General features: G+C 43.8%; 1 protein-coding gene across 10 annotated transcripts in view; it reads left to right on the top strand.

Annotated features, from left to right (window-relative positions):
- The window catches only part of CIB2 (calcium and integrin binding family member 2), a 141904-nt gene that overhangs the window by 111956 nt on the left and 8398 nt on the right, over positions 1-21550 (top strand). For 9 of the 10 annotated variants that reach the window (XM_039491934.1, XM_039491939.1, XM_039491932.1 and 6 more), the window contains one exon: positions 17665-18701. The exons of the other annotated variant lie outside the window; for it this stretch is intronic. In XM_039491934.1, coding sequence (XP_039347868.1) covers positions 17665-17686 — 22 coding nt within the window. In that variant the 3' untranslated portion in view covers positions 17687-18701. Of the gene's footprint in view, positions 1-17664; positions 18702-21550 lie in introns of those variants that run through there. 10 annotated transcript variants of the gene reach the window in all.

The raw sequence follows: 21550 nt of genomic DNA, 5'->3' as shown, positions 1-21550 counted from the left end.
GCAGGTCCACAGGCCGGCCCTCCACCCCCCAGCAACAGCAGAGCCCTGGGCCAATCCCCCTCCCGCGGTAGTAGGGGAAAGGGACCTGGCTGCCCCTCCCCAGCAGAAACATCACCCTACGCTGCCCCCTTCCCCTCCCCACCAGCAGTCTTCAGGAGCGCTCCCCTCCCAGCAGGTAAGATTTAGTCACAGGTATTTTTAGTAAAAGTCAAGGACAGGTCACGGGGCCATGACTTTTTTTTTATTGCCCGTGATCTGTCCATAACTTCTACTAAAAATACCCATGACTAAATCTTAGTCTTAGTCATGATTTATGAATATACATGAAAACATTGTGGTAATTTGTCCTCATGAAATTAAAGCCAGAGACTATAGCAACTATATAATTCATACTGGTAATACAGAACCAATTAAAATAATTAAATACTGCACTCTTTTCTGGATCTGCAGTTAGTTTTGGGTTTTTTGTTTTTTGTTTTGGCAATTGATTTTCTTTTGTTTTCTAAATGCTACTTTGGCCCAATACTGAGCAAGAAAGATGCCCTTTAAGCAAAGAAGGGAAAGTTGAGCTTAAAATCAGAATCAAAATCAATTATTTAGCTCACACATACCAGTTTTTCCAACATATTGGACTTCTGGAAACCATGCATGTTTTCCCTTGCACGTTTCATCTTTAAAGGAACCTTGTGAAAAGGCAGAGCTTCCACTTGTACATACACCTCTACCCCGATATAACACTGTCTTCGGGTTGTGAGTGGAGCATCTATTCAAGTGTCCTCTACACAAATAATCACTGCTAAAAAGGCCTGTGGGGCAGGGTGGGGTAGAGATTGGAAATGGAGCCATAGGATCTGCACTTTTGTGACCACAAATGCCTGTAGATGGGTAAATTCCACCCTTCCCTAGTTCCTCAGGTTTTGTGCAGCATTATACCAGTAATGGTTCAGATGGGACTGAACCAAGACCACAGACCTAAATACTCCAAATTTTGAGGAAGATCAGATTTAGATCCAGACCCTATTTGCATTACCAAAGCCCCAGGTATGAATCCTCCCTCTCTTTTGTTCTGGCCCCGAACTTTGAGGCTTGGGCTCATCTGTCCCTAATAATAATTGCCCCTTGTTAACTTGAAACTGAGATGTTTTCCCCACAACTCTTTGTTCAGACATAGAGCATTTTGTTAGTGTGCACTGACTGGATTGGTGGCATTGATTTTAAAAAGAACAACAGAACAAGGGAACTTGGGGAGAAAATATAGGTCTAGAGAATTACATGGACTTTACAAACACTTGTATTGTAAGAGGAAAAAAACAGGTAAAGCCAAATTTGGACTATTAATCTTGGCACCACTGGCTAGTTTTGTGACTTGTAAGTAGCCTGGAGGACACACAGCAGTTACATGTATTTATTCAGCACACAAAATTTGAAAAATGTCACACTCCAATGAAATTTTATACTGTATTCCACTGACACTGACTGGGAACTGAGTGCTGCATGCCCACAGGGACATCACTTGAAGAAGGTCATTGACAATGTACCAACTCAAGAGGAGCTGCCACAGTGTCAATGAGAGAGTCTCTTATACATTAAAGGCTGCATGTCAGGCATCACTTGACTAATCAAGTGTATCAGTTTGAGCAATTTTAGTACCAGGTAGCCAGGCAGTTGAGCATGTCCTCTGAAATAATAGATAGCATTCTAATTCTTAACTCAGTTTAAAAAAAAACAACAAACCTCCTTTGTAAATTTCTCCATGTAGATTCATTGTTTTTTCCCTTACAGTAGGAAATGCTGCAACTATGCATGGAAACCTGGTAGAGAGAATGGATCAGCTACAAGGGATGGGGGCAGGCATGAGGGCTCTGTAGAGGCTGTAGTTTTATAGGCTGCTTGTGCCTCCACTTTCTTTACAGCTGTACAGTGGAGACTTGCAAACTGCTATCCTAGAACTCAAAGGCAGCTGAGGGTGCTATACAATCCCAGCGGCTCCTGAAAGAGGATGGGGCAGTGGAATGTTTGTCACTGTAGCCATAGAGTCCCTGCACCCTTTCTTTTTTTTGCCACAGCGTGTGGCATTTTGGGATGGTGGCAAGGGAGTGAGCGGGTGGCTTGCTGGTGGGAATTGAACTGTGGATGTAGGTGAGAGAGCAGATGGATGGAAGAGCCAGTAAACAGTTAAACAGTTACACAGGAGGTACAAAGCGAAAGCTAGCGGAGAACAAGGGATCTCTGACAATACTGATGGCTCTAAGGACTTTCCACCCCAATCCCCACTTTAATAACCACTTCTGTCCCAGTGATGCCCTGCTACCACGGTGGCCTCACAGAGCCATAGGCAGCCAGCTGTATATCTATTCTAGGGCAAGGCTGGCCCCATCTGGCCTCTGGGCAGCATAAAGATGACGTAATGCTGGCCCCTCTGGTGGTACTTTGGTGGCAGGTTGAATGAGCCACAGGAGTCTTGCAGTGCTCAGACTTCAGTGTTCATGATAAGACATGCCCTGAAGTGATGGGCTTCCTTCCAGTCTCTCACTAAAAGCCATCTGCCTCATAGCTTCTGACCCTGAGCCTTGCAGCTGATCTCTTCCATATTTAAATCCTTTGTTGTGCAACACTGATACAAATGCACGTGCAGTCTCAGGGCCAAGAGGAGGCTGCATGCGGTGTTTTCTCAGTGGTTTCTCTTAGAGCCACCATGTAATGGCTACAGGAAATGAAACAGACAGTTCCCAGGAGCCTCTTCTAAGCAAGCCAGGCTGCATTCTGAACTTGAGGAGTCGCCTTTATCTGCAGCTTTATTGTTTGATCATTAAGAGACATTCAGCAGCTTCACAAGTCTTTGTTTACACTATCAGCAGAGATGGTTGAAAGGTTCAGGATTCAGGTATGAGGATGAATCCGGCATAGGGTAGGGATTCATGAGATTTCTGCTGTCTGATCTGCATCCAGACTGGAAAATAGTTTCCTTCTGTTTTAAATGGAACCTGGAACACATATTGATGGGCATGTTCAAAGGTGGAAGCTGAGCATTCACACTCCATGAAATTCATCTCGCTATGTTTTTGAGACTGTGGGAACATGAGTATGATGCATCATTAGTATTGTTTCTAAAAGCTGTGCCTATCTTACTGCCTGTTTGCATTATTTTTTGTAGCTGGATTTGGTATGTTTAATTATCCACTGAAATAAGGGAATTATATTATTACTAACCACAGCAAAGCATACTGCCAGCACATGTTGGACAACTGATCCTACCCTCTCCTGTTAGTGTACCTCTGTCCCAAACTGCACACATCCTCCCCAGTCTCACCTTGGAGCTCCTATTGAAATGCGATGACCAATCATGCTGAATCTCACAAAACTTTCTTAGTGGCAATAAGATGTAGATGTGCATTGAACAGGGACTAGTGCTCAGAGTTTGTATACTAATGATAGACAGAGTGGATAGTAAGTTGACTGGCAACTTCCATTTCATAGGCTAAAGATCCAGTTCTAGTCTAGGTTTTCAGTGGTATTGAAGCTTTTTATTTAACAGATGACACCTGCTGCACCTTCTGTGTACAATATAGTAACATTCCATTGGACTGGTTCTTTGACACTGTATAAGGTCTTATGAAACATTGGGTGGCCAGCTGCTCCCCCTTCTCTGCTGTCACCAAACCATGGTGCAATACTTAGCTCTGACACTTCCTGTACTGTATATACTGTGGCATGAGTTATCATCACTACACAGAATGTCTCAAAAAATCCTTGACTGCTTTTGGGCCTAGGGCTGCTATTTTACATACTCAGTCATATGCATCTCAGATTAGTATGGCCCTTGTCATTTTTTCAATGCACATTTTGTGGAAGGTATCATTTTCCCCTTAAAGAGAGAGAAATTGGCATTGTTGTGGCTTGCCTTTTCTAAGTTACCATTTGGATGCCTCTGTATATCCCCTTGTTACCTTCATTACTTCTTGTATTGTCTTGACTGGTTCTCAGGGTCTGTACTTGATCTGTTTATACAACAGAAGGCATTTATTAGAGGTCTTCATTACCTTACTCCTCCTGTGTGCTCTGTATCCTGGTCATACTTGAGTCTTATACTGAACTCTGTGTTCTCAGTTGTTTACCCTTGGTTTTGAAAATCCGCGCAAGTGTATTTTTAATATGAGGCACTCAGATTCAACCCACAATGGGGTAGGGATCTACTTCACAAACTACCATCGCAATAGGGAGACCAAGAACTGAATGGGTCACTGAGACTAAACAGCTCTCTCTGATGGTCCCTTCAGAACCTAGGCTGGAGCCTGCTATTTGAGAGCAGTGCAGCAGAAGCTTGCAATTCTTACATCTGCAGTCTGATTGCAAAGCTTCCAGTGTTTTTGTTCTGCCTTTGCTTGCAATCTCCAAGGGCTCAATCATGAACTCTGCAGGGTAAGGAGGAACCATAGGGTTGCCGGTACCTCTCCCACACACATGGGCAGAGAGTGGGCAGGCAGGGGTGGAGAAAGGGCAGAGCCAAGACTCCACCCTTTCAACTCACTGACAAGCCTAACTGAATGGTTACAGAGGAGGAAACTAGGACCCTGCCCTGTTTATGGGGCAGTGTAACAAGCTAGCCTTTTCCCCAGCTCACATAGGATCCACTGCCACACACAGTCTTTTCCCAGGCAATTTTATTTTCCTAATATAGGCTAAATGAACAAAATCAGTTTCTCTGCTGACTCTGGGCTACCATTCCCAGGGGATTCTCCCTCTTTTCTCAGTCTTCTCTGCTTCAGGGCTTCCTGCAGGAATCTTCCATGCTCTGCTTACAGAGCACTGCTACCCAAGGCTTTCTTTTTGGGGGCTCTTTTTCCCCACCACCTTGCCTCCTCGGAGAGTCTGGCAACCTCTGCCGGGGAATTCCTGCTGCACCTGCTTCTTGCAGCTCCTTGGCTCTGACTCTCTTGTCTCCCTGGATTGGCTACCCCTATTTTGCCACACCGTTCTGCTTCTTTGACTTCAAAGAAGGCTTCTTTTGAGTGCCTCACACACTAAGCCAGTCTGGAAACTTACCCAGTTCTGGGGTCCCATGGAAAAGGCCTTCAAAAATGTCTCCAGGACCACTCAGTCCATAATTTTCTCTGTGGAACTAGTCTCTGGGCATAACCACTGGGCAGCCAGGTCCACTACCCATGTTCATGCCCTCCACGGGAATGACTCAGCCCAAAAACAGTGCTGGTATGCCTCCAGAGTCAGTCCCAATCTGTCTAAGACAGCAGCCTTCACCACAGGATAGGAGGGCCTGCTTATTGCTCAGCGCTTGGTAGGCTGCCAGCCCCTCACCTGTCAAACCGTGCTATGTGGGATGCCCCCGTGAATTCTTCCCAATCCACTGCACTGGGCACTAACTGGAAGGTACATAGGGTGGCCTCTGCATCTTCCCCCGACCCCAGCTTTGCCAGTCCAGGGATCAGCCAGCTTAAGCTACCCTAGGGTGACCAGGTGTCTGGTGTTTGACCGGAATAACCAGTCAAAAAGGGACCTGGCAGGCGGCTCCAGTCAGCATTGCCAACCAGGCCATTAAAAGTCCGGTCGGCAGTGCTGTGGAGCTAAGGCTAGTCCCTACCTGTCCTGGCTCCACGCTGCACCACTGACTGAGAGCCGCCAGAGGTAAGCCCATGCCCCAACCCTGAGCCCCAACCCTGAGCCCCCCCAAACCCAGAGCCCCCTCCTGGACCCCAAACCCCTCATCCCCAGCCCCACCCCAGAGCTTGTGCCCCCAGATGGAGCCCTCACCCCACCTGCACCCCACCCCCCTGCCCCAGCCCAGAGCCCCCTCCCACACCCTAAACCCCTCTGCCTCATCCCCAGCCTGGAGCCCGCTCTGCACCCCAAATCCCTCATCCCCGCCCCACCCCAGAGCCAGCATCCCCAGATGGAGCCGTCACCCCACCTGCATCCCAACCCCCTTCCCCAGCCTGGAGCCCCCTCCCACACCCTGAACCCCTCATTTCTGGCCCCACCTCAGAGCCCACACCCCCAGTTAGAGCCCTCATGTCCCCCACACCCCAATCCCCATCCCAGCCCAGTGAAAGTGAGTGAGGGTGTGGGAGAGTGAGCCACCAAGGGAAGGGAAATGTAGTGAGCGGCAGGCAAGGCCTCGGGGAAGGGGCAGGGCTAGGGTGTTCAGTTTTGTGCAACTAGACAGTTGGCAACCCTAAGCTATCCTCTCTAATACCAACCAAATTCCCCAGAGTCTCTTGGGCCAGCCACTGCTGTACCCATTCTTGTTGCTAAAAATGAGCCTCTTGCCACCGCTGTTGAATGGCAAATGTGCCTCCTGCTGTTTCTGGAGGCTCTCCGTTAACTGAAGGAGCCTGGGCTGGGGCTGGGGCTCGGGCTGGGGCTGGGGCTGTTTCTGCTGCCACTATGCCCTTACCAACAATTTATCGCCTCCTCCACCTTGCCTGGTCATCCAAACTGGGTGGGGTATCAGTCAGTGTGCAGAGGCTTCAACCTCCCCTCAGTTCCAGAGACCAATTGTCTGCCCACAGTTTTCATCACATTTAACAAACTGGTCTTCTCCCCAGCTCACAGAGACCCCACTGCCACACCTGGAGTCTTGCCTCCCATCCAGGGGATTCTGCCAGCCGGCCTGTTGCTCCTGCTTCTTGCAGCTCCCTGGCTTTCACTCACTGGGCCTCATTGGGCCCAGATGCACTCTTTTAAACCTAACTGGGGTCAGCTGAACAGTCATAGGTGCATTGGCCCTGCTCCTTCTTAAAGGGGACAGTCATCGTGTGATAGGCAGCTCAACAATGTGCAGCCCATTACTTGGACTGGATTATCAAGTTACAGTCCAAACCCTAAATCCATGTAAAAAATACTCTGACTAATCACTTAGGTAACAATATACCTATGACAGTGAGGTATTTCTCTCTGTGTGGGCTAACACACAGGAAAGACAGCAATTTGCCCTAAGAAGCATTGCCTTTGATTTTCCCCAACATTAAATGTTTGCTTATTCATTGATCTCAATTATTTCTGGTGTAACAATCTTGATTGGCCATTCCAAACATTTATTGCTCACTGAATGGAACAATATTTCCTGTGTCTGGACTGAATTTATCTCAAACTCCATTTATGGCCTATGGTTCTCTTCTCTATCCAGTGCCACAGGCAGTAATGGTCCTGTAAGTGGCAACTATCTTCATAATACTGGAGTGTGGTAGTAAAACATTTTTTCTCTTTATAAAAATGCTCCTGTGAAGGTCTCCAGATCTATGGAGGAAATACCTACCCAATCATGTACAGATACAGCCACATTTGCAAAGATACCACTGATTTTGTGTGCCTCCATTTTCTGATACTCAATTTGAGACACACATTAGCCCTTGTTTTTAGAGATGCCTGAGCACCTATTGACTTCCACTGTAGTTTTGGGTGGTCAGCATCTCTGAAAATTAGGCACAAAGGATCTCAATAACGGAGGCACCCAAAATCCATGGCCACTTCTGAAAATTGTGGTCCTTCTTGAACCTGATATTCAGAGATCCTAAGTGCCTGCAGTTTTCAGTGACTTCCACTGAGTCTATGGGCATTCAGCATCTCTGAATATCTAGCCCAAGGTATTTCAAGTTTTGCACTTAATGTCTGATCCCTTTTGAATATGCTGGTTATACTGGTTTCATCTACTGATCTAGTGTCAGTGACAAAGGACCCCACCTCCTATCTCTCACCCCCCTCCCCTTCCAAGAAAGCAAATCCTTCAGGTGATTAGAGTCAAAAACTCAAGACTCCTGGGTTCTGTTCCTGACACTTCCACTGGTTCATTGTGTGGCCTGTGGTAAGTCTCATAATTTCTGTCTCACTTTCTTGTTCTGCAAAATTGGGACCCCGCTTGTGAAACACTTTGAGAACCTCCTGTGAAAGGTGCTAAGACATGAGAAGTCATTCTTCTGCTCTATTCTGCGCTGGTTAGGCCTCAACTGGAGTATTGTGTCCAGTTCTGGGCACCGCATTTCAAGAAAGATGTGGAGAAATTGGAGAGGGTCCAGAGAAGAGCAACAACAATGATTAAAGGTCTTGAGAACATGACCTGTGAAGGAAGGCTGAAAGAATTGGGTTTGTTTAGTTTGGAAAAAAGGAGACTGAGAGGGCACATGATAGCAGTTTTCAGGTATCTAAAAGGGTGTCATCAGGAGGAGGGTGAAAACTTGTTCACCTTAGCCTCTAAGGATAGAACAAGAAGCAATGGGCTTAAACTGCAGCAAGGGAGGTTTAGGTCGGACATTAGGAAAAAGTTCCTAACTGTCAGTGTATTAAACACTGGAATAAGTTGCCTAGGGAGGTTGTGAAATCTCCATCTCTGGAGACATTTAAGAGTAGGTTAGATATATGTCTATCAGGGATGGGCTAGACAGTATTTGGTCCTGCCGTGAGGGCAGGGGACTGGACTTGATGATCTCTTGAGGTCCCTTCCAGTCCTAGAATCTATAAATCTATAAGTACAAAGCATCATTATCATTAAAATGAAGCCAATTGCATAATTATACAAGTGATGGTTATATCATCCCCATGCTGCCTGTTGGGAAAACGGTGAAGGCCAGTTTTATATTCAGATGCAGGAGGGTGTTTTTAAATATTTGCTCTTGCACGTACAACCAACCATGGATTTTTTAAGCCATGCCACACAGTTATGCACTTGTACATATAGTACAGTCATTATCTTTGGCACAAGGGCCCAGCATTTGTCCTGATACCGGCTGAAGTTCACTCGTAAGATAGTGACTTTTTTCTCTCATTTCTCCCTTTGCAAACCTTTATTTAATGACACTGTGTGGGTTTAATCTCCTAGAGACAGTCTGCCAAGCTTTGTATTGCTGTCAAGGAAATGAAGATGCAGTAAAGTGTATTGCCTGATTTGCACTCCTGTGTTGAGGAAATGATTTTTTTTTAATACTTTGAGAAAACTCAACTATAATCACTGACCAGGGCAGAGGAAATATGCATTCTTGGCTACTGTCCCAGAAGCTGAATAAGTTGTAAATGATAGTGACAGTTGCTAGTTCAGAAAATTTGATCCCACTGGGTTTATTTCACTCAAAAATGTTATCATTAAGAGCCTCCTTGTAGCTTAATGGAAGCATTAGCACTCTGAACTGGCACTGGCTAAGTGTTCTGTTCTACAAGACTGGTTACGTTTTCCACAGGAAATTGTTTTATAAATCATCATGGAAGCTTAAACTTATTTTAAGGCCTGAGGATGATACACAGCGTAGCAATTTGAAACGGGTCTTGAGAAAAACATGATATTAGCAACACGCCAGAGCTGCCAAAACCAGACAGGGAAACAATAGAGAGGATAAAAAGAATATATCCTGATGGGAGATGTACCATCTCTGGACCTTCATCATCTGCCTTAATCCATTGGAAGCAGAACAGTCTACACCTTGGGCCCAATCCTGTGTGAGGTTGAGGGCTCTCATCTTCCACTGAAGCCACCTCACAAGAGGCACTTAGCATCTCACAGGATCTGTCCCACAATGCAGATTTTTCAGATCTTAAGATGTAAGACTAAAGCTGGTCAGGGACCTGGGGGAGCAGGAGGGCTATTGCAGAAAAGTTTGAAAAAATGGGTGCAGAAACATTATTGTCATTTAAAAAAATCCTAATACTCTAAAATTAAAAACTTTTTTTTTTGAGACAAACATTGAGATTTCTCCCTGGAAACCAGATGCTTTCTGTGCAAAATTTAGTTTACTCAAAAACCCCGTTTTCCATCAAAAACAGTTGTGATGGAAAATTTTTGACCAGCCCTAACAAAAATGCTTTCCCAAGCAATAGATGGGTTTTCTTTGTTCATGGAGCAGGTTCTGGGCACTTGGATTTGAGAGTGCTAAAGGAGATTGGGGTTAGGGGAGTTGCTAGGTACGCTAGCCCTGGAGTTTAATTGAAACTGGTTTAACACCCCTTTTTTTCAAAATCAATAATTTGGAAGCTCTTTGACAAATGCAATCTGTATTTTACAGTCTCCAGGCTAACGGTCCAGAATGGGGTGCGCCCAGTGGTGAGCTGGAGCCGGTTCCCAAGAACCAGTTGCTAAAATTAGACCTCCGTGGAGAACCGGTTGTTAAAGGGCCAGGAGGTGGGAAAAGAACTCCGGTCCATGGGCCTGACCATCCTGTTGCTCCCAGGATTCCCAGCTGGGGAGGCTGAGGCTCCCTGGGCCCTTCCCCCGCTTCCCCCCAGCTGCAGCCTGGCCAGCCGCCGGCACCAGCTGGGCAGCTCAGCTGAGCTCGGGAGTCATCCTGCTGCCGCTTTTTGAGTGGCCCAGCAAGGTGGGGGGAAGGGGGGACTGCTGCAAGCTCCAGGGCTGGCCAGAGGGGAGGGGGCAATTGGCCCAGGCCCTGCAGGGGCCCCCGGCCCCACGAGGATGTCTCCCCCGAGCTCTCCCCCGCTTCCCCCACCCTGCAGAGCCGCAGCATGGCCAGTAGCTGGGCAGCTCAGCTGAGCTCCTGAGTCGTCCTGCTGCTTTGAGCTGCCGGCAAGGTAAGGGGGGAGGCTGCGAGCTCCAGGGCTGTGAGGGGGGGCAAATGGGGCAATTTGCCCCAGGCCCTGCAGGGGCCCCCGGCCCCACGAGTATGTCTCCCCACTGCTCCGGCCCCTACCCCCCTTAAATCAGAACTTTTTATAGGGAACCGGTTGTTAAGATTTTGGCAGCTCATCACTGGGTGCACCATATCTGCCTGTGCCATAGATTTAGATTTTTAAGGCCAGAAGAGACCATTTTGATCATCTAGTCAGAGCTGCTGCATAACACCCATAGGGCTTCCTTGGATTAATTCCTGCTTCAAATCCAATAGCTGTGATTGAGCAAGAGCAGATCTTTTAGGAAAACATCCAATCTTGATTTTAAAAATTCTGGAATCCACTATAGCCCTTGATAAATTGTCCCAGTGGTTCATTACCCTAACTGTTAAAAATCTGTTCTTTACTTCTAGTCTGAATTTGTTTAGCTTCAGCGGCACCAAGTCAAATGCCTTACCAGAGGCATCTAGACAGACACGGTGGATGAGGTATCATTTATTGGACCAACTTCTGTCAACATTGTTACCTTTATCAACCAAGGTTGTAATCTTATCAAATATGATATCAAGCTAGTTTGACATGATCTATTTTCCATAAACCCATGTTGATTGGCGTTCATTATATTACCCTTCTTTCATTCTTTATTAATTGAGTCCCATATCAGCCATTCAATTATTTTACTTGGGATCGATGCAGTCCGATAGATCTATAGTAATTCGAGTCACCTTGGTTACCCTTTTAAGCTATTTATCACAACATTAGCTTTCTTCCAATCCTCTGGAGCTTCCCCAGTTTTAAAAGTTATTAAAAATCAGCATTAGTGGTCCAGGTTGCTCCTGAGCCAGCTCTTTTAAAAACTCTTGGATGCAAGTTAACTGGACCTGCTGATTTGAAAATGTCTAACTTCAGTAGTTACTGTCTAGCATTTCCTTAGCTACTGTTGGAGTGGAAAATATTTCATCTTCAATTGATATGAATATATCATCTGGCTTTTTCCCAAATATTCTAGTCAGAATAGAAATATTTATTGAACATTTCTGCCTTTTCTGCATTACAGTTGTCAGTTCTACTAGTTCCAGCTAGTAATGGACCAATACCACTGTTAGGGTTCCTTTTTTCCTTGATACACTGAAAATTTTCTTCTGACTGTCCTTAACTCTGTTGGCAATAGATTCTCCTTGTGTCCTTTTGCATCTCTTATTGGTTTTCTACAGTTTCTATCTTATAATTCATATTCATTGCTATCAACTTCCTCTTTTTTCATTTGTTATATTGTTTTTAATTTTTATTTTTGCTTTTACTACCTCTAAGCCAGCCTGGGTTTTTTTTTATTTATTATGGCCTTCTTTCCCAATTCTGGAATTGTGGCTTTTTGAGTATCTAGTGAAATGTTCTTAAACAGTTCTCAATTATCATTCATATTTTTCTGTTTAAATTCTTTCTCCCATTTGATTTGGCTCATAATTATTTTCAGCTTTGTGAAATTTGCCCTTTTAAAGCGACCAGGGGTACGCGTAAATTAAAATGTCATACAGACTATGACTTGTTTATACTGATCTATGTACTGAAATGTAAGTACAATATTTATATAGCAATTGATTTATTTTATAATTATATGGTAAACATGAGAAAGTAAGCAATTTTTCAGTAATAGTGTGTGGTGACGCTTTTGTCTGATTTTGTAAGCAAGTAGCTTTTAAGTGAGGTGAAAGTGAGACAAATCAGACTTCTGAGAGGGATACAGTAGTCTGGAAAGATTGAGAGACACTGTTTTAAAGCACCAAGTATATATATTACTGGTTGTGGATTTATTCTGTTTGCAAATAACAAATGCAATCAAGTCATGATCACTTTAATTTAAGCAAGCACTAACTTTTAATTCTGTGATCACTTCCTCTTTATTTGTCAAGAAGTCTAATATTGAATTTTCCTGTGTTGGATGCAATACTTTTGGAGTTAAAAAATTGTCATCTATAACATTCCAGGTGGTGGGTAGGGAAATTGTACTGGCAGCATGAGACCTCTAGTTAGTACATATCATTCAGGTTTAAGTCCTCCATGATAATGCAACTTTTTTTTCCTACACATTTTAGATAGGTGCTTAAAGAGCCAGTCATCCTGTTCCCTAGTGTGATTTGGTGCTCAGTAGCAGACATCAACTAGTATCCAATCTTGTTCTTTATATGAAGCACAAGATCATTTGCTTGTGAGTTGTCAGTGACTTGGAAACAGGTAATGCCATTTTTTATGAATACCACTTTCCATCCCCTTTATTCTACTTGATGCTTCCTTAATCGGTCATAACCATTGATTGTAACATTCTAATCATATGACTCTTCCCACCCAGTTTCAGTAATACCAACTAGATCAAATTAATGCTCATAAATGAGCAATTCCAATTCCTCTTGTTTATTACCCAGGCTTCTGGCTTTGGGATATAGGCAATTTAAAGAATTTCTTCTCTTCGGTGGTTGAATAAGTTTGTTCTTGACATCAGGATTTTCTACTACATGAGGTTTCATTTGTTCCTACTTTTCACCTCCAGTTTTGTTGTTAGTTTAATGTGCTCCCGGATATTCTACCTAGACTGTCCTCTAGAAGGTTGGTTCTTCTTCTTCTTCTGAATGGAAGCCATCCAAACTGTACAGCCCCTTCTGGTCCATCTTCTATGGGTAATGTTCCACCAAATCAAAACTTTCGCCCTTATATCACTTACCTAGCCAGCACTTTGTTTTCAGAATCTTCACAACCAGTGTTCCATTGCTTGCCATCACAGTACTGAATGTAGAACTGTACTGAGAAAGAAAGCCTTTCACATTCCCTCTCTAAATTCCCCTCTTTGCTGCTCCTATTCACTTGCTGAATTTGCTGGCAACTGACTTCTGTACTAAGCTTTTCTACTTAACTCCACCCCCTTGCTACCAGCGGGGATTAACCACGCAATACACTTCAAACATAGGGCTGATGACAGACCCAGAGGTCCCACTCACACAATCCTCACAGAAACACAAACAGACCTGTCTCACCTGGCCTTTCAGGGACCCTGAAATGTTCTGACGCTGCAGAGGACCTACTGGGGCAAATTAAGCACTGGTATTAGCAGGCCTTCCCACCAAGAGGTCAGTGCAGTTCCATCTATCTTATTCCAGGACTGAATTTGGCTCACTGAGCAGATATTTCTAGGAATATGGACATTCCCTCTCCCCCACCCCTCCCCCTCAAAAAACCACAGGACTTGACAGGACAGGACTTGTCCTACAGATAACTAGCAAGTACAAATGCAGAGTCCAGCCCTGGATCTTAAACATCCCATGGAATGGAAGTACAGATGTCATTTCAGAACTTGAGCATGATGCTAAGGCTCCATCAGCCTCAGGTCTCAGTAACTTGTTTATATTCTGCCGATGTCATATGAACTCCAGAATGAGTTTGCATTCTTCTTGTCTTTCTGTTTGATATAGATTCAGGTGGCAACATTCAGATCCAGTATTAGGGTCTTGATTCAGTCCAGCACAAAGATTGAAGCCATTTGCAAATTTCTGGTCTGAATCAGAGCTTGAATATAAGATACCCCTGAATTCCATAGGTCTTGGTTTGTAACTCCGCCCTCCACTCCCTACAGCACCATAATTATGAATGGTTTCAGAGTAGCAGCCGTGTTAGTCTGTATCCGCAAAAAGAACAGGAGTACTTGTGGCACCTTAGAGACTAACAAATTTATTTCAGCATGAGCTTTCGTGAGCTACACGAAATTATGAATTATGAATTATGAATGAATCAGTTACTCTACTGTATATACTGTATTCTGGAATAAATTCTTCTCTGTTCCACTGGTATAAATCCAGATCAACACTACTGAAATCAGCAGAGTTTTTCCAGATTTACATGAGTGTATCTGAGAGCAGAATTTGGGCTTATACACACAAGAGAGTGTTAGACATCGCAATGTTCCTTGCTGAGAGACTAATGAAATCTTCCAGCGTCAGGGATGCATTCTAAACTGGCTGACCTTGTCATCCATTCATGAGCATAGCTCTGTAATCTGGTTTACAGCCAGAACCAGAACCAAAAGTCTCTTTAATTAAAATTTCTAAAGAACAGCTTGGTAGACTGAGCCTTGGGTTAGTGGTTTTGAAGAACTTCTGGAGTTCAACTGCAATACAATGGAAAGGAGCTCTAGAAATCATAGTTGTGACAATATTGGACTAAATCACTACTGCTATGTTACTCCATAACTGAAGCTGCTTTGATTGTATCTTTAAGAACATATTACCACCCTGCGTTTACTTAGCTTAATTGCAAGGAGAAAGGAAAATATGACATTACTACTGGGAAATGCAACCGGTTTTTTTCTTATGATACATTGAGGTTTTGAGTTTGAACTTGTGCTGTGTGATGCTTTCTATCCATTCCCCCTCTATAAAAGTGTCCCTGTAAAGCCAGGCTTCCAGAGCTGTTCATCCACGATAACATGGTGAAAATCTTTTTAAAGGGCAGTACTTTCCCTCCTCAGAATAGCATCACTATGCCCCAAGTACTGATATTTAACACACAGTTTGAGTAGTTGGGTTTCTTTCTGGAGGCCAAGAGAAAGAATCTCTTCCCAGGCCATTTCATGGCCATTACTAAACAGTGTAGCCTAGTGTATAAAAGCACTGGACTGAGAGTCAGGAGACCTGGGTGTCACCAGCCTGCTGGGTCTTAAGCATGTCACTTAACTTCTCTGTGCCTCAGTTTCCCCCTCTGTAAAATGTGAATAGTGATACTGACCTCCTTTGTAAAGTGCTTTGAGATCTGCTGATAAAAAGTGCTATATAAGAGCTAGATATTATTACTACTGTCCTGAGGCTGCAGAAGCTTCCTAGTGTAGTGGTGAATCCACCAGCTCTGTTCCTGCATGATTGGCAGGGAAGTAGGAGCAATGCAGTGTACAAGGAGACCCTGCAGAGCTTGGCTCTCTGCCTCCCAAAATCTTGTCCCTTCCTTCTCCCCCTCCCAACCCACACAGTCTGTGGCCCTCTGCACCTGTTAAAAAAGGGCAAGGGTTTGAAAAAGACAGAGCACCTCTCAAACCTCTTTATTAGCTATGCTATCAAAAAGCTAGACACAGTGATGTACCAGACTATACCTCTATGTGCCATATGTTTAATCATCAATAGCTCTGGTAGCTTCTTGCTTTGTGGAGTTGTGTAATGTTTAGTGGCAAATAAGTTAACATGCTGTCCTGGAGTCTAGCCACAGTAGATAATACCAGCCCCACCCAATGCTGAATATTAGTCACCTAAAGCAGGGGTCTCAAACTCAATTTACCTTAGGGCCAGTGCCAGTCCTCAAATCCTCCCAGCGGGCCAACAATGTGACTGAAGATGATGTTCAGAAAAGAAAATGCTTGTTGTATTTTTTATTTTGAATTTCTTAGAAATAATAAAACTGTCATACAACGTTATACAATTCTTCGCCTGCCAGAGGGTTTTTAGTGTTTGCCAGACACCTGGCAACTCTTCAGTTCTGTCAGTTTATTGATGTTTGGCCTCAGTGACTGATCAGTTGACACCTTCAGGATTGCAGCAAGGTGTGCATCAGATAGTTGTGTTCGGCATTTTGACATGTTTATATTCATTGTGGAAAAAAGTGTCGCTGCCTCCATGGCTGACTCTGCCCAGCCACTAGTGATGGTATCTCTGTCCCTCTCCCTCAGCCAATGGGAGTTGTGGGGGGCAGCGCCTGCAGCAGACATTGCGAGCAATGTGGCTGCATGCGTCTCTCCTCTGTGGGCCACAGTAGGGAGGTTCTCGGGCCACAGATGGCCAGCGGGCCGGGACTTTGAGATCCCAACCTAAGGGATCTAACCAATAATGACCTCCTGAGATTGCCCCAAATAAAAACTTCTCCACATTCAGCAGAACTGCCAGAACATCCCCACCAGCCCCAAACACACACAACACTAAGCAAAGAGGAGACCAGGTAACAGTCTTTCCTGCCATATCTCCAGTTACTTAGTGAAATTGTACCTGGAATGAATCCAGCCCATTGTTTCTTGACTGAGCTGCAGAAAGAGGAAAGGCAATGTAACATCCGACACAGCTTTTCCTAGAAGATCGTCCTTCCAGCAGGTAGAAAAATAGTGTCATACTGCGGTGTTCTGGGTCTCCATGCTGGCAGTCATTAATGACCAAGGCCCAATTCAGCAAAGCACTTTAGCACCTGATTGAGCAAAATAGGACTTCAACACATGCTTAAGTGGTTTTTTGAAGAAGTAAATTAGCCACTACAATTAAATGCATGCAATTTGCACATTGACACCCCTCATCTGATAAATAATGAGTTAGATCCAAACTGAAACAGCAGATCTCAAAACCTTCTGCCACTGAACTCTCAATAACCAAGGCTAAGCTTTCTACTTGGGCCCATCTCTGAGAGACCAAACTCCCCCTGTATCTAGACAGGTCCAAGTTTTGGAAGAGTTCATACTTGAATCTCAGCTTCCTTCCCCAGGGCCATCTCTAGATAGGCTATTGTTTTGTGCCATGAATTACCTTCCTGTCACACACTGATTGAAACTGGAAAGGGAACTCCCTGCTGCAGAAGGTCAGCAAGTCAAATACTGTGTCTGGATTTTTAAAAGGGTGGAATAGTTTTGTGGCCAGCACTGCTTCTCACTATCTTTCTATGAGGGTCATTTCTAAAACAATTGAAGATATTAGCGCTTCCAGTAAAACACCCTATTTTAAGTATAGGGAATATTTCTCAAACCAGTAGAAACTTTCAACATGGCAGCCATTTTTTAATCCCATCATCCATTCATCATTTTGGTATCTGATCCCTTTAGTTGTTAGGCACTCTAAGAGAAGTATAATCCAACCTTATGCTTCATGGTATAAACTGATTACCACAGGGTCAGGAAGGGATTTCCCTTTCACATATAACACTGTGCAGTTGGCGCAGTTCACCTCCTTCTGAAACATCCATATTTGGATAAAGGGCATGGTGGATCAGTGATCAGATCCGTCCCTTCCCACTTTTCTCCATTAAAATGGGCTCTTCAAGAAAATTCCTTGTATAATGACAAGTGTTGATACCTCTTAATCTCTTTTTTCTTTGCAGTACCTTCCACATAAGAATCTGAAGATGCTGGTATGAGCCACTGTTATCAGAAATGACTTGACATCAGTCCTGCCTCTCTGAATCTCAGGCACTTTGGGGGCTTTTGTCCTCTTATTATGGCTTCTTAGAACTCGGCAACAAGGACTGGAATCATTCTGGCCCATGAGGGAAAGACTCATCACTGATCTACAAGACCTTTGGGATGTCCACGTTTTTATCTTCAATGTTGTCCAACAATGGCATTCTGGAAAAGGATGGTTGACTGGGTTTTTTTAAACAAGAGAATACTATTAAATGTATTTCCCTGTAGTTTTTATATTTATGAAAATTTAATATTGTTCTTCAAAGCAAAAAAAAAGAAAGACAGATATAAACTATGGTGATTTTCCCAGAGGTTATTAATTGAAAGAAAGCACTGGCCTTAAAATAACGAGATGCCTCCACCATTCTGTTACACAGCTGGGGATCATGCATGGAAATAATTTGATTAAAATTTGCAGTCAAGATCAAGTTCACGGTGTTGAAGACAACCACATACTGGGCTTGCCATTTAAGTCTGAAAAATGTCAGGTTGCTGGGTCTGGTGCTTAACCCTCAACCAATATTTTATGGATTATCAGATCCTTATGAAACTTGAAGTATTTTGTATGACATCTGCATAAGTGATTCACTTCTTCCCAAGACCAACTTTAAAATGTGTCTTTGTTCTTCAAGGAGGTCTTGCCTTTTCTCATGTCTTGGGCTGATAATGCTGGATAGAAGAATACTGTCATCTGTAGCCCCAAGAAGCACAGCACCAGTACCAAGGACACAAAAAAGACATTTTTAAAACCAGCTATGCAATTTTTCTCATAAAATGCATGAATGAAGCTCTGTATTTCTCTCTCCTACCCCTCCTGAAAATCAGCTTTGTCATTCCTTTTTAAAATTCCACCATTGGTTAGGTACTGGAGCATGACGACAATCATACTTGTATAACTGTTCTAACAGTCAATAGAAGGGCTCTGTCATTTACATGGCTTCTGTATCAAAGTCACCTACAATTAAAACATCTTACTGATTTATCATTCTTTGAGGATTTTTGTCCTGAGCTATAATATGAACATTAATTCCCTTTTCTGTCAGTATTTTCCTCCAATCAGTATAATCTTAAATCTTTCAGGGAATATGTGACTGTCTGAAATTTCTGTTGCATATTGACCTAAAGAGCTCCTTGAAGGGGAGAGGGGGAACCCAAGGGTAAAATGTTCAAAAATACTTAAGTGAGTTAGGCACATGATTTCAGGTATAGTGGTGTCTATCTGAAGTAACTCCATTGGAATAAATTCACATATACACCAATATACCTGAGGTCAACCTCTGCGCCTGGCCTGAGGAAAGCAGATGATCCTCTGCTGCAGTGCTTCCTCATCCTGCTTTGCCTCCTCTTATTTCTTTTATTTAGATATTTGCTGTTGTATGTTCTTCTGCTGCTTGATAGTCACAATTTCCTCTGTGTCAGCAGGTGTGCGATGCTACAGTCACCTGACTTCTCTGACACCTCTTGGAACTCCAGCACTATATCCTACACATAGTTCCGCTCATCTGGAATCAGGCTCATACGCCTACTTCCTGTTGGCTGGCTCATCATGTCATTATGCATGCTAGAAGCATTGATGTCACACTACCACTGGATGGCATCATAACACCATCTCCTGTCCTTTCTCAGAACAGAATTCAGTTCTACCAGGTCATTATTTAAACATTCCTCTGACATGTATGATGTCACTGTGGCCTGTATGAGACTACATTAAAAGAGGAAAATTGTTGTTTCAGCAGAGATATAGTACCACAGAGAGTTACATAGGAGTGCTGTATCTGATTAGACCTGTGATCCACCTAGTCTAGTATCTTGCTTCTTGATACTGGACAGTACCAAGTGCTTTGAAGGCAGGTACAAGAAAACTCATACTGGACAATTTTATAGAAAAATTTGTCCATAAGAGAAGTATTTTTCTAACCCTCTGACATTTAGAGGTCAGGTTATGTCCCAATACATAAGGATTTATATCATACAATTATCCATATACAGCAACTCCTCGCTTAATGTTGTAATGTTCTTGAAAAATACGATTTTAAGCGAAACGATGTTAAGCTAATCCAATTTCCCCATAAGAATTAATGTAAATAGGGGAGGGTCAGGTTCCAGGGCATTTTTTTCCACAGGATACATTATATACATATACAGTATAATTTTTAAACAATTTTTTAAAAAACAGTATAATACTGTACTCAGCAATGATGATTGTGAAGCTTGGTTGAGGTGGTGGAGTCAGAGGGTGAAAGAGGGTGGATCATCCAACTCTTGCTGTTCTTTCCAAAGTGCCAGGGGGTGCTCAACCCCCAGCTCTTCCCCAGGCCCACCCCTGCTCCACTCCTTCCCCCAAGGCCCTGCCCCACTCCACCCCCAACCTGCTTCTTCCCGCCCTTGCTCCACCCCCTCCCGCTGAGCACGCAGTGTCCTTGCTCCTCCCCGCCCAGCCTCCTGAATGCTGTGAAACAGCTGATTGCTGCAGGCAGGAGGCACAGGGAGGGATGGGAGAGTTGCTGATCTGTGGGGCCACCGGCAGGCGGGAGGTGCTGGCACGGCCGGCGCAACCCATTAGGCAACCACGGCGCTAACATTTGGGGGGCGCCGACCGCAGCGGCCGGACCTTCCACCGCCTCTGTCGGGGGCAGCATTTTGGGGGTGGGACCTTCCACCGCCTAGGGCGGCAAAAAAGCTGGCGGCGCTCCTGAGCACTGGTGGGGGTGGAGGGGAGCTGATGGGGGGCTGCCAGCCCACCCTGGTTCCAAGCCCCCACAGACAAACAACATTATAAGCAAACATTGTGCAACTTTAAACAAGCATGTTCTCTAATAGATCAGTGACGTAACAATGAAACAATGTTAACCAGGATGATATTAAGTGAGGAGTTACTGTAAAAGTATAATCCATTGTTGAATCTTATTAAGTTCTTGGCCACAATAATATCTAGTGGCAGTGCATTCCACAGGTTAATTATGCCAGTAAGTAAGTGTGTGTGTGTGCACGCGCGTGTGTGTGTAATTTTACCAATTTAAATATGCTAACTTTCAATCTCATTGCATGTTCCCTGATTCTTTTATTATGAGAAAGGGTAAGTACAAGAACCCATTTTTTCTTCTCTGCACCATTCATTATTTTGTATATATTTATTGTGTCCCCTCTTACTTATTTCCTCTCTAAAGTCTGAGTCTTTCAATCTTTCCTCATACACAAATCTTTGCAAGCCTCTCATAATTTTTGTCATCTATCGCTGAACCCTTTTTATTTCTGCTATATCCTTTGAAGATATGGTGACTGAAACAAAACATATTATTCCAGGTGTGAGCAAACCATTGATTTGTATAATATTTTCAATATTTTCTATACTGTTCTTTACAAATCCTAATATCTTGGTTACCTTTGAACACGGCTGCACATTGAGTACACGTCTTAATTAAACTGTGTATAATGATCCACATGCATTTGTCCTGCACTGTTACAGTTTATACAGAGCCTACTAATGTGAAGGAGTAATTCAGATTAATCTTTTAGATGTGCATTATCCTGTGCATTGAATTTTATCTGCTTTGTGTTGCTTGTTCACCAAGTTCATTAAGTCCCTCTGAAGTGCCTCACAGTCTTCACTGACCTAATAATTTTGTGTCATCTGCAAAATTTTATTTCAGTGGGACTTAAGCACATGCTTTCCAGAATTGGGGTCATCTTGATGAAAGAGTCTATATCACATCACCTGTCCCCTGAGTAGGCCGGAACCTGATGCAATATTTTTGCTTTTCTAGATTCTGGCTAGATTAGCTATTCCAAGTAAAATATTTGAAA

The sequence above is a fragment of the Mauremys reevesii genome, linkage group 10, assembly GCF_016161935.1.
Source record: "Mauremys reevesii isolate NIE-2019 linkage group 10, ASM1616193v1, whole genome shotgun sequence".
Lineage (NCBI taxonomy): Eukaryota > Metazoa > Chordata > Testudines > Geoemydidae > Mauremys > Mauremys reevesii.
Note: the sequence above shows the minus strand (reverse complement) of the source record. Positions and strands in the feature narration are given on the sequence as shown.